Genomic DNA, 14,148 nt, shown 5'->3' on the forward strand with positions numbered 1-14,148 from the left:
ATGCTGTAGTTTTCTGTTTGCACCAGCAGGTGGAGACTGGTTTTCCTCTGTGGATTTATATATTGTTTTTAATTTAGTTTAAAACCTAAAAACTCACAGACAGACTCACATTAACACACTAAGTTTTACTTTCAAAGAAATTAACTCACGTTTTCCTTCCATCTAGAAGAAGTCGTGGCTAGAAAAACCTCGATTTAGTCAATTTGGGTTATTTGTAGTATTTTAAAAAAAGCCAGACTGACAATGAACCCAAGTGTGAAGTTTTCTGTAGAAGCAGGGCTGAAGGTTTTAGTCACACGATTGTCCAATTTGTTTTTGCAAAGTCTGACATCATAGGGGAAAAACTCAAAATCCTACCGTTTCTTATTGAGTATATAAGAAACGCGTATATTATATTATACGCACGTTCACTGTAAACAACTCTGTTTTATACTTCTGCAAATTAACTCTGCACAGTTTGATTTATTATGAATCTACAAAGAAGAACAGTCAACACCACCTCTTACTCCTGATATGTACACTTATGTAGGTTTTTATGAGCCCATAAACAGTCTTATTAACACTTCATAGATGTGAAGAGAGCGAGAGAGAGAGAGAGCGAGAGAGAGAGAGAGAGAGACAAAGAAAGAGAGAGAGACAAAGAAAGAGAGAAAGAGCGAGACAAAGACAGACTGTGTGTGTGAGTCAAAGGATACTTTTGGGTACAAATTTCAGATTAAAAACCAGATTAATGGAACAGTTTGTCCAAGTGTCCAACAGATGTGACCGTATTTTGGAAAAAGATGATTTGGGGTCAGTGATTAAGTTCAGAGAAAGAGTGTGTGTGAGTGTGACTCTGGACTTTGAGCTCATTAAAGAGAGTCTCTCAGCTCTGTTTACAGGACAAGAGGTGAAGTACGAGGAACAGACGGAGGTAGAAGTGGAGTGAAACCTCCTGTTGCCAAAGCAACATACTTAAGATGTAAACTCAGTTTCCTTATCTCCTGTCAGAGTGAGTAACTTAAAATAAGTAACTTTAAAAGTACTTTCTGCCCTGAAGATACTAGGGAGCGATGAGGATGTCCTCTTAAAAAAGGTCGAAGGTGAAGAGGCTTTAATTACCACGACTGAGGACTACTAGGGAAACGCTTTGAGGCACACACACGCACGCATACATTCGTAGACACAAAAAGAAAACTGTCCCTTTGACCTCGTAAATGAGGCCACATGGATCTCACACGACCAGTATCCTGACTTCTGCTGTGAAGTGAAATGTGTTGATTTTAAAAGCCTGACTGAAGATTTACAGAGGAACTCTAATTCACAAAATCTGTTTACAGGTCATAAGAAGAGTTAGACAGATAGATATCAACTGAAAACTTCTAAGGTGTTTTCAGACCCTTATGACAACGAAATGTAATTGAGGCTTGATAGTTTTACTGTAAACTATATCTAGAACGTGTTCAGCAAAATAAAAATATCTCTGATATGGTTACATCAGATGTTTTTTAGCTGAAAGAAAAATCTGTTGGGCTCGACAGGGCGTGTGAAAGATGTTAAATAATGTGGTGAGGTGAAATCTGACTAGCAACCTTAAGTGATGTCATTTGTCAGAGCTGATGACCACAAATGTTAAATTAAAAAAAAATTCTAGAGGTTAATGTCGAGTTTGACGGACCTCTCTGGGCCTTTTCTCTTCTCTGACTGTGCCGAGCAGCTCGAGGCTATAAAAGACTTTCCTGGGTCTAATTGCCATGTGGATAATGTCGGCAGCAGGATTTTAATCAAGCAACAAGTCAAAAGATGCGTCTCTAGTTCTGCTGCGTTACTTTGCTCATTCTTAAGTGTCCGTGTTGAGCTACACATTCAAACAGAGGAGCAAAGTTAAACCGGTGGAGTACGATAAAGAATCTTGTGGCGATGACAAACAGAAACTCTGTGCAACATTTTGCTCGTGTTTCTGTTGCCACAGCAACGCGTATCTCTAGTGTCCCCACTTCCTACTACTTTCTTATTATTATTGCTTTTTGAGTTTGTCTGTTGGCACTAAACACATTAAAGTTGCACTTCTAGAGAACACAGCTACAGTGTGAATGCAGAGTGAGGTTAACAAACACACACACACACGCCAGGACTGGACATTGGCAACTGAACTGTGCGATCAAATCAACCACAGTCTAGTGATCTACAGCATGGGTGAGCAGACGTGCACTGCGGGGCGACAGGAGAGAAGACCTCCTCCTGCTGAATACTCACCAGAGATATAAACTGCAGAGAGGAAGGAAGGGAGGAAGAAGGGTTGGAGATGGAGGTGGAGGTGGAGGTGAAGAGAGGAGAGACGGGCAGGTGACGCCCAGCCAGGAAGGCAGAGAGGGAAGAGTTAAAAAAAATAAAGAAAACACTGGAAAAGAACTGGCGATACGATGAAAGGCAATGACAACAGAATAAAAGGAAGAAGAGAGAGAATGATAGGGGAAAGTAAATCAAAGAAAGATGAGATATGTTGAATAAGCAGGAAGAAACAGGGAAATGAAAAACACACCAACAGAGGAGAGAGAGAAAACAAATGATGAATACAAACCCACCTTTATTTCTCTCTGTTCCACCGATTTCTCCCAAATCTGTTGGTCATAGGCGCCAATCTGAAAAATACAAAAGAATTATAGCTATAGAGAGAAGAGCTTCAGCAAACACCGCAAAACACAAGGGTTCGGTTAATATACGACGTCATGACACGTCAGGTCATATTTTTTAATAAGAGGAAGCTCAGTAGCCACAACAAAATAATGTCAAATAGAAACAATGTAATTCTACAGCATTCAACTATCAACTCCTGTGTTTTCTGCAGCTGCAGTATTATTTTAAAGCCAGATTATAAACTCACAACTGTTAAGATAGGGAAGGTTCTGCAAAAACAGATCCTTGGGGTTTTTGTTTAATTTGTGTGGATTTATTCAAAGCTCCAGTCTCACAAACGGGACTGTCATGATCGCACAAAAACAATATTAGTGTGATAATATTAAAATTCTATTATTTTTGGGTGATCTTGACAATGTGGAGAAATGAAAGTGTGAGTCTGTAGATAATTGTTTTGGTTTAAATTATCCAGGGGTTCCCCATCATCAGACGCACAGAGAACTTGAAACCGCAAACACAGGAACTGGCCTTGTTGACCTGTAGATGCTGCTCTACGAGTTATATGAAAACGTACACCATCAAAACACTTCATTCTTATTACTTGAATTGTTTATCCGTGTTATGGGCGCAGAATCAAAATGGTCGATAAAGGACTGATTAATCAGCCAATCAGCGCAACAGATGTTGTCAACAAGGAAGTATTAGGAATCTTGATTATAATTATTATTAAGCGTTTTTCCACAAAGTCTCTGTTGACCTCTGAAGAGCTTGTGACGTGAAAGAGTCTAACACACTTAAACCTGCTGAGTGGATCACGCTGTGATATAACAAACAGCACATTGTATTTACCAGTCTTTTTTTTTTCTCTTAGTCACTTTTGACCTCTGTCTCTTTTCACAACAAAGCTCTCTAACAAGATGAACATGTCCGGAAGCCGGAATTTATCAGTGTCACACACACATCGTGAGGAAAGCATGCAGCAGCAGCAGCAGCAGCAGCAGCAGCAGCCCATGTCACTGTTATCAATAGTGTCAGGAGGAGAAAGTGTGTGTGTGCAAGATGCTAGAGGAGTGGTTCACATTTCATTTCACTCTTCCTCATTTCTTTTTAAAAATAAACATGTTTCAGATAAACCTTGGCTCCGACTGTTGGACATGAAGTAGAAAAGGATTCTGGGAGTTTAAAGTAAAGTTTTGCTGCTTTTTAATAAAGTGAGAGTGTTTCAGACACAGAGGGTCAGCGGATGATGTGACCTCAGCAGATCAGTGTATTTATGCGTGCGTGTGTGCGTGTGTGTGTGTCCTAGGCATCGAGTCTGGGTCGCTGTGTGAGCCAACCAGTGGAAACTCTGCATCTTTAATGAGACTTCATTAAAGATGGATAGAAAGAGAGAGAGAGAGCACACGAGAGAGACAGAGAGACAGAGGTCACAGACAAGGTAAGAACGACGTGAGGAGAGACAGAAGAAGAGGAGGGGAGAAAGATTACTGGAGGATGGAGAGGAGCAGTTCGGGTCATACACTCTCGCTTTCTTCTTTCTCTTAATCAACATGTTTGTAGGACAAATAACACAAATAACACATGAACAAAGCTGACATGTTTTTATCTGAATGTCCGATCAGTCTTCAGAACAAAGTGTCTCTATGTAACGATCCTGAGCTTCAACTAATAATATCTGTATTTACACCATTATGTGGTGCACACACACACACACACACACACACACACACACACACAGTCTGATATCCCAGAGTCAACAACCAGATACCAGTAAGATGAGTGCGTCATACAGATTTTTACAATGCTTTGCTTTCATTTTGAAATCTTTTTAACTGCAGCCTGAAGCTTTCACACAATCACAGTCCAAAAAGGAAAATGAATAAGATCATGAGAAGAAGAAGAAGAAGAGCACAAGGTAAAACGATCAAAAGCACCAGAACAGCTACTAAATGGACTTTGTGAAAAGGCAGTTTTTGTCCTAATCCTCAACATTACAAATATTCTAATTCTTTAAATTGATACATCACGATATTTAATGTTTTTGAGCTGTTGTGTAAAATGTACTGTCTCAAGTCATCATAGTGTTTACCATAGACTGTATATAAAGATGGGCCACATGACAGCTCCCCAAAAGTAAAGCCAAATGTTTATATTGACCCTCGAGGCTGGTTTGAGTAGAGGTCATAAATACTGCCTCCTTCATGTTATTGGATGGGACATGGACCAAAATTAAAAGTACACGAAAACACATTTTTTCTGAAAGTTGATTTCTGTCATTTTTGGTCGTTTTTAATCACACTGATGTATCTAGTAGTTTGATTGTAATTACTCATTTTATTGTAATGATGTATTTGATTTATTTGGGTCCTCGCTACCGCGCCTCCATCCCCCAACTACTACTGCGCACACTCTGGCTTCAAAAGCACAAGATGGTAGCTTTTGTATCCGTGAAGTAGAGAGGCGTCCTCTGTCTTTATTTACAGTCCAAGGTGTTCACAATACAGACAACTTAATACATTTATTCTTATACTACTAAAAAACCCAAATTGCATGCTTTTAAATGTAGAAATTCCAGTTCATAACTGTTACCATCTTACTCATAATATTCAAGTCTGATATTGTCATCACAGGTTACAGGTATTTACTGTATTGTGTCATTGATGATTTTGTAGGAATTTTCAAGTTTGTTTGTCTTATTGACCTTTGACACTGCTGACCTCACACGCTGCATTAAGATAATGTAGCATACTCTTCTATTTATTTCGCTAAATAAAGTTCACATTATAATCAGGTTGTGGTTTACTGACAAGAGTCAAATGTGGATCCTGTGAACAACTGTCCTATTCAGAGCACTGGAGAACATTAAATCTGACGTGTGACTGACTTACTGTGTGTGTGACATTTGGGCTGGCAGCTAATTTTCCACATCACTCAATCTATTTACAGACACACACACACACACACACACGTTGGAGAGGATCCTGAGTACAAGTAGAGGACAGCCAGAGGCCAACATGACCCGGCTAAGAGCAAAGAGATATAAGAGGAGGAGGAGGACAGGGTGAAGATAAGGAGGAAGGTGGGCATGGAAAGAGGAGTAATAACACACACACACACACACACACCTTGTTACATCATGGAGTAGTGAGGTGGCTGAGATCTGGCGGAGTGGAATTAACAGCACAGTAAATCCTATTATCTTCACCCACATACCCTCGTCCTTACAACACTATCAATTGATCTCCTCTAAAAAAAGGTTAATTCTTAGGCAGCTTCCTGTCCTCTGTTTTCCCTCCTGCCTCTCACACAGTATTTTCCAGTTTTAAACAAAATATGAATTCAGCAGCTGCCAAGAGATTAAATATTCTTGGTCCTGCTCAAATGACACGTGAATCCTGAACGATTTCACGGAGAAAGATCACAGACGGACTTCAGCGATTTGAGAGGCAAATCAAGAGCCGAGTGAGAGCGCACCAGAAGGGAAGAAGATGATGAAGCCAAGTGTGCCGCTGCGGCAGTACTCGGGGTCACCATGGCGACGGATGGAGGGACGATCCTGGCAGAGCGAGGGAGAGTGGGATTATGTCGGCGTAGCGGAGTTATATAAGAAGAGCCTCTGCAGTGGAGGGGGGGGGGGGGTAGACGCTTGTTTACAGAGAGACGGGGGAGCAGGTTTAAGCTTGTGTCTGCAGCACATGGACAAACATGAGGTTTAACACATTAACACCTATCAGCTGAGGAGTCCACACTGTTCACTGATGTTGTTATAGATCAGCTGAGGTTCGAGTAGCATCAGGCTAAAAGAGACTGAGGAGTGTGTTGTCTTTTCAAGTACACACCATTTACTCTGCATTAAATGAGACTTCAAGCTGCTCTGATTAATACTTTTAATTAACAATGGATCAAATGACAAAATTAAATACCAATCAACAACTATGTTCAAGGGAAGCCGAACCTTCCCGTCTTGCATAAGGCATAGCACCTGATGGGCACCGCCCGCACACAGCAGCCACCACCAAGCCGCTGCTTCACTTCTGAGGTCAATGAAAGGGTTAATTTAATGTGAAAGTAACATTCAGAAATATCCCAAATAGTGTAGTCGGCTCTATGTGGTGTGTTTTCGTCTTTCAGCTTATTTTTTTGGTTTTCATGACTTCAAAGCTTAACAGCTGTGGTTTAATCTGCGTAGGACGCATTTCGTTATCAGTTTTTTTTTTTTGAAGTTTGCACAACCAGCAACGAGGAGTCAGAGATCCCAGATGTTCCCTGAGGAGTTGACTTTTCTTTCTTCCTACTTAACCACATAATAAACCATAGTGCTCTCGGCTGTGAGACTGACTGCTATGCTAAAATCCCTCACCTGTTCGTTGGAAACACCTTTTCAAATACGTCTGTCTAGGTGTGGTGAGTTTTGACACACCAGTGGAAACACACAGACGTGTGTGAACGAGGCTGCTTTAGTTTCACAGTGGCTTTAAAAACACTCTAAAAAGAACAAGGACTGAATCAATGAATAAATCAATTCAGAAGGTTTCACTCCAATTCTGTCCTATATCGAACCGGTGGGGCAGAGTACCAGCTCACAATGATACAACATATGACATTCTACAATTATTCATTTTTGCTGCCAATCAAAATATTAGTAAATTATCTTGATCATAACCTTATTTTGAGAGAGTTCACAACGTCCAAAAAGACATGTGGATGTCTACAAACACCCCCAACGCAAATAATAAAGAGAATTAATGAGCGAGAGAACTGTTAAAAGGAATTCAGGTCAGACAGCTGGTTGTGACGTGAGGATTAACCCCTCTGCTGTGTTTTCACGCAACCGTGGCAACAGAGAGGTTTCTGTAGAGTGTGTGTCTGCTCTATTCTCAGCTCAAACAGGTGTGTGTCTGGGAGAGAGAGAGAGAGAGAGAGAGAGAAGCTCCTTTCAGCAGCCACAGATACATACACAATGTTTACCAAGGGAGTAATATATGGTGAGATTCCCCCCACACACAATTTAAGTGAGGTTCAGTGAAAAAACCACAATGATCAGTTGAGGGCAGCAATTTTGATCCAATTAATCAAATGATTATGCCTTAAATAAAAATCTATAAATGTTTTTAAATTCTTCATGAGCAGAAACCGAAATATGTCATGAGTCCAAAACCTATAGATCTTCAGTCAAACACCAAATAGTACAAAGAAAAGCAGCAAAACTATAACTAATAAAATAATTACTTGGACAGCTGCAGATTACTTTCTTTTCTCAGTGAAGTTGTCAATAACTAATCAACTGATCCAGCTTCAGATCAGCACGTTTTACAGAAAATCTGATCATTCATTATTATTATATTTATCCCAGTTTCCCAAATGTCTTCAAATAGATTTTTCTATCGAGTAAGAAAAAGCAGAAAGTGTTAGATTTGAGAAGATGGTGCAAGTCTGATCCGTCAAATCTGTGGTGCTTTTCTTGAAAATTCACTCAATCAATAGATAGCCAAATAGCTTCTGATATTATATTTTGCAAGTCGGCTATAATTGATCAATTAACCACATTGTTTCACCTCTAATATCATTATCCAACTAATAATACATTACCCCCATCGGGCTATTTTTGTAACAATGCCACACATCCACATCCACATCACAAAATGATGATGTGTAAAAAGAAAAACTTAAATTTCAGCACCTAACAGGATTTCTAGCATCTGCTCAGAATTAAAGCTTAACTCAAAGCTGTGGACAAACAGAACAAGGTCTTAAGAAATAAGTCTAAGAGCCTTAAAGTGAGATTTCCACGTATAGCTGAAAAGTACATGGCAGAGAGGACGGAGGAGAAGCACAACTGAGCAGCTTAACATCACGCTCCAAAAAGAAATGGACCCATGCAGGCAGCTGCAGCTTGAGTCAGCTGAGTGGGAGACGGCTCTTCATACAGGGATGGAGAGCTTGAGAGAAAACAATCAACCAGCACGTCTCTAAATCCAAGACCCTGGAGAGGGAAAGGGACGCTTTCCTTAAAATGAATCTCAGCGATATTCCTGATGACTGAGAGGAGAGAGAGGAACGCAAATGGATGCAAATAAAATGGAACAGCTGATTGAAAAAAAGATCTGCATGCTGAAAGAAAGAAATGATCTCAGATTATGATAAAGGGGTTCTGTGTAATGTCTGGTAGTTTATGTGTTGTCTTCTCAACTCTGAATATAGCCACAGCCTCCAACAATCAGATACACAGAGATGCTGATTCTGTAATAACATCCACAGATCTCGTCTCTCGTATGAACTGTGTCACTAGTGTCTTCAAATGGGCCCGGCAACAAAAACAAGCTATAAGCTGATTATTATAAGTGTAACTTTTAAACCCATATAAACCAGCTTCATTCCAGTTGTGCAGATTATGGTTCATGACACAATGATCACAATGAGGCTGATTTATCTCCACAGGAAGCTGTTAACTTGGCAGTCAAATATAGGGTCAGACTTAAAAAAGAAAGAAAGAAAGAAGAGTCTGTCAAATTTAAACAGATACAGACTGTGTGTCTACATGTGTCTTGACTGTGATATGGGCTCGGTGGTTAGATAAGAGGCAGCTTCTACTCTAACACTGAGGCTATTTGCAGCCTGTCTTCAGACGGCACGGTCAGAAATATCCTGTGAATCATACAGGACACTGTCTGACGACCTTTCGGAAAATAAATGCATTTTATCATGCATTTACAAACATGCACGAAATCATCATCATCTGAAATGTCTGTTGCCACTCCAATGCCATGGAAGTGAGTGCCATTTTGTTCATGGTGCTCACTTTAGTAGAAAATAGATGAAGTGTGAGGGTTGCCATGAATAACAAGACAATATTTCATACACTGTGAACAACCCACACAAAAGTCCCTTAGACTCCAATGTAATCAAAATAAACTTATATAGCCCCTTTCAAAAGTCTGATTTACAAAGTGCCTCACACACTTGAAAAAGAAAACATGAAATAAGTTCATGCAAGAGATATTGGCTAAAACGTCTAATTGAAAATCATTTTATAAAAATGCATTTTATAAGAGGGCACTGAGGTAACGGTAGTGGACTGTTACAGCATCTCTAGTCTTGACCTGCAATCACCCAGAGCAACAGCTGGTGGTACTGGGATGGAAACAGAAAGGTCAGAGGTCATCTCAAAACTTCAGCAGCTAAAATCAAAACTCTTTGAATAAGGACGGAGACTGATCCTCTGAACTCATCACAATGACAGCATCTATAACATAGCACGATACAACAAGTGTTTTTCCACCACGTGAGGTCTGTCACACACACGCACACTTAAATACTCTCTTGAGGGCAGGGCTTCTTTATTTGGCAGGATTTCAGGTGTTTGCTTAATGCCAAACCTCAAAGTACCTCTCTCACGCTGGTATTTTTAGCAAAGCCGCGGCAGATCAAAACATAATATAACATGAAGCCGTTTTCACCCTCTGAGCCTCGACACTCTGCTGTGTTACATGGATCCCTGCACCAACAGAGAAAGTAGGACTGTTAGCGATAAACAAAATCTTCCTATCCCGAGACAAGAAAGCCTTGGTTGTGACTCAGAAAATCCAAAAGCGGGATCTTCAATAGAGTCTGTCACATCATTTACAGTCAGGTAATCAGAGGAAAAGTCTTGATTAGTTTAGAGACGTCAGAAACAAAGAAAGAAGCCTTGAGGGCAGACAGACGTGTAGAGTCTTCTCCTATAAGGTTTTATTCAGTCATAACTCAGCAGTTCACGTAAGTGACATGCATCTGCCCAGACAAGCTCCTAATCCACTTTCACACAGTGATCTCAAGAAGCTGTAGATTTAAAAACACGACTGAATGCCCTTAAAATGTAATCAACAAAAATTAGGATGAATTTCCAAATCACAATAAACTAAGCTGGAAAAGAATGCAGTGTTTAGTGTCCAACCCGTTTATTAAACTTTGCCGCTTCTTGTGAGTCATATTAAATTCCATTGAAAGCTTATGTTGATGTCTTCACTTGCCTGGTGCCAGCATAAGACCAAAGTGATGGATGAAAGACAGACACATAGAGACAGAGGTTGCACAGGAAATAACAGGCTGAGTCAGAGAGGCGATAGAGAGACAGGTTTGTGAGGACAAAGAGACAGACAGACAGACAGACAGACAGACAGACAGACAGACAGACAGACAGACAGACAGACAGACAGACAGAGTGTAAGCTGAGAGCTACAAGGGGGGAGGCAGTGAAGAAGTCCAGCAGAGGATCTGATATCTGATACTATGGAACAAGATGAAACACAACACCAGTCAGCCGCTGCTGACAGAACCGAAGAGTCCATTTCTAAAACACAGGAGGATCCAAAAGAGTCTTAACGAATGGTTTTGTAATGTAAAATAAACAAATGCTTCAGTTATGATTTCCTCAGTGTGACACAGAGCTAGAACCAATACATCCAACAATAAATGCATATTAAATTCTTGCAGACACATTAAATGCTAATTGCACGATGCAAAAGATCAATTTCAGGCCATTGAGATAAAACTACCAATTCATTTCTTTTATTACCTAAAGAATCACTAAAAAAAATACTTTTTTCAGAAATTCAACATAAACTATTTTAACCTTTACATTATGTTCCTTGCTTTCTTTTTTCTTGCACTTTCTACTTCTGACGACTATTGTAAGTTCATCATTCAGCACCTCTAAAAACAGCAAGGATACACTGACAGTTTGCCAATTCAAAGTTTTAAATACCATGAAAGTAGTATAAACAGGACATAATAATAATCCAGGCAGCTGTTCGATCACTTTTTGTCCAAATACTGTACTAGACATATCATTTTGGAAAAACAACATTCTACAGCATTTATAATACTTAACCTGATATGACAACTCACAAAAACCACGAGATCATCAGAAGAACCTAAGGGGGTTAGTATTTGTATTTTGCTTTGTTATTTTTTTAGAAATATACTGGTAGAAATAATTTTTTTTATAACTCATTCTCTTTCTGTCTGTTGTCTTGAGGCAAAGACATTTTGTTGAAGCTGGAGGAGGTGTCTCAGGAGTCACTCATCTCCAGTTTTCTTGTGTTCATGCATCTGCGCATCCTAATATGTGCAAACACACGGCAACAAGATTCAACAACGTTCACTGACTTCAACGGCCAAAATCTGCTACGCAGATTCAGAATTAACAAACCGAACCATCCAATGTGAACCAAGGCTCTCTATACCAACAGTCCATATCCCAAAGAATAGATATAATGGTACAAAAAAATACAGCTTTTCAATCTTATATAATCCCTTTTATAGTTTTAATGGGTTTCATAGAACTGCAACACAGCAAAAAGAAAAGAGCAAATTAAAGAAAATGAACAGCATCTTACCTTTTTCTGGTACCACACCACAGCATCTTTTACTTTGGAAGCCATTTACATTTCACTTCTCCTGGCCTAGGGCATCTTAGACTGAGAACAGAAAACACACAGCGAGAGAGAGAGAGGGAGGGAGAGAAAGGGCAGTGTCAGTGACGGAGTAATGAGGCGAGAGCGAGGAGGAGCTAAGTCTATATAACAGGTAGGCAGGTGTGTCCTGACGACTGACAAAGGAGAAATGAACAGGAAGAAACACAAACACACACATTTATTGTGATGTGAGTGAAGATGTCCACTCAGTCTTTCCTTAAACATAACAGACAGACACACACACACACACACACACACACACACACACACACACACACACACACACACACACACACACACACACACACACACACACACACACACACACACACACACACACACACACACACACAACCCTGTACTCATAAAGCCATGCAGTCTCCCATGACACCTGTCTCACAACATAAACAGCCTCTCTATGAACCACAGAATAATTATTACTTCTGTGATTATGGTGGTTAGAGCTGGATGTTCCCACTGATTTTATAATGCAACTCACACAGACACAAAACAGAGTCCAGTCCGTGGTGACAAAATAAAACTAATAACACCTCCGAGGTGTCGTTGCTGAAAGACTTGTGTCTGTATATCAAACAAGTTGGATTATTAAAACGTGTAAGAGCATGTGAGATGTATCTGATGATTGATGACTTACTTTATAACCTGGATACTCATGCTAGGAAATGATCATTAGCAACTACTTAAGAAAAACACTGATTCAAAGGGTGTGTGCTGATGAAGACGTGCGATGAATGAAAGCTATAAAGCAGAAACATGACAAAAACGGAAAAGCAGCTTAAATCAAGGTCAAAGCTTTTCCAGAGCTTTTTTTTCCAGAGTCTACTAAGCTACACAAGTTAAACTGAGCCCGAGAGGAAAAGTGGAGCACACATTTTTTCTAGGTAATCGCTATTAATCAGAGACAAAAACGTAAGTGTCGATGTGTCAGGATCTAATAAATCAATTTATATCTGTAACCAGGCGCTGCAGGAATCTTGGCAATGTCTTTGCCTGCAACCTGAACTTAGCAAAAACATATCACATCATTAGTTCAGGCCTGTTTCTACCAGATGATGAACATTGCTATGATCCAACTAGAATGTAACTCAATAGAACGCATACCTCTGCCAAGACATTCTGCACCAAACTGCACACAATCATTGATATCAGGAGGCTAAACATCCATGAGCTACGACACAGATTACCACCAAAATTAGGGTTTCTTCTTGAACCATGTCATTTTCACGATATCCATGACCGACCACTAAATAAACCATTTGTAGTATTACTATCATGAGATGATCAAAATCTGGCTGATGGGTAATCTAAGTCACAGAGAGACACCATACAAACATATCCACAGATTGCACGAGTCCTGTAGTAAGTCAGTGTTACAGTTGGTTTGTCGTTACAGAGAGTCGTCCTCGAAACAGGATCTTCTGGGGATGGAGGTGATGTGAGCCTGTTCGCTGTGGTTGAGTGTCACTGGTACTGTTACTGGACACTGAGAATTACCAAAGGGAGATATTTTGTCTGTGAATAGCAAACCTAACATGCAACAGAGTTATTTAAAATGCAATTTAACATGGAAACATGAGTTTGTGCAGGTTGAAGGAGAAGTGGTTAATGAGCTGTTAAAAGGGAAGGAGAGTGGCTAACCACAAAGTCTCCATGTTTGATACTTCTGCTGCCTCTGCTTCTTTTTCTTCCTCCTCTGTCTCGGTCCTTCTCTTTCCTGTCTGTTACGTAAATTCAGTGCTGTCCTGCTGTGTGAAGAGGGGATGAATTGGGAGCAGGTAGACAGAGTGACGGAGGACAGTGGCTGCAGGCCAGGTTGACTCAGACGGCAGATTCCGTTTAACTCCAGGAAAAATTACTCAGAAAATATTCCAAACATATATTTATATCTAAGTTTTTCTTTTTTTGGGAGCATTTAATGAACTATTTTCCTTTCAGCTTTTCATAAATTCTAATTTGTTCTGTTTTCACTTTCCAGCTTTTCACTCAAGTTAAATGCCATTGACTTTGAATATCACTTGGCAGAGTGAAGACATCCTGCTTTGTATGTGAAGGCCTG

The 14,148-nt window shown here is 40.0% G+C and overlaps 1 protein-coding gene across 5 annotated transcripts in view; it reads right to left on the reverse strand.

The window, feature by feature from the left end:
- The window catches only part of LOC109632843 (protein PHTF2), a 35,690-nt gene that overhangs the window by 11,744 nt on the left and 9,798 nt on the right, over nt 1–14,148 (reverse strand). For 3 of the 5 annotated variants that reach the window (XM_020092332.2, XM_020092330.2, XM_069520298.1), the window contains 3 exons: nt 11,994–12,074; nt 2,565–2,621; nt 2,236–2,247 (listed from right to left, as the gene is read on the reverse strand). In XM_020092332.2, coding sequence (XP_019947891.1) covers nt 2,236–2,247; nt 2,565–2,621; nt 11,994–12,038 — 114 coding nt within the window. In that variant the 5' untranslated portion in view covers nt 12,039–12,074. The remainder of the gene's footprint in view (nt 1–2,235; nt 2,248–2,564; nt 2,622–11,993; nt 12,075–14,148) is intronic. The other 2 variants (XM_020092331.2, XM_069520299.1) reach the window with 1 other exon arrangement.

The sequence above is a fragment of the Paralichthys olivaceus genome, chromosome 23, assembly GCF_024713975.1.
Source record: "Paralichthys olivaceus isolate ysfri-2021 chromosome 23, ASM2471397v2, whole genome shotgun sequence".
Taxonomy (NCBI): Eukaryota; Metazoa; Chordata; class Actinopteri; order Pleuronectiformes; family Paralichthyidae; genus Paralichthys; species Paralichthys olivaceus.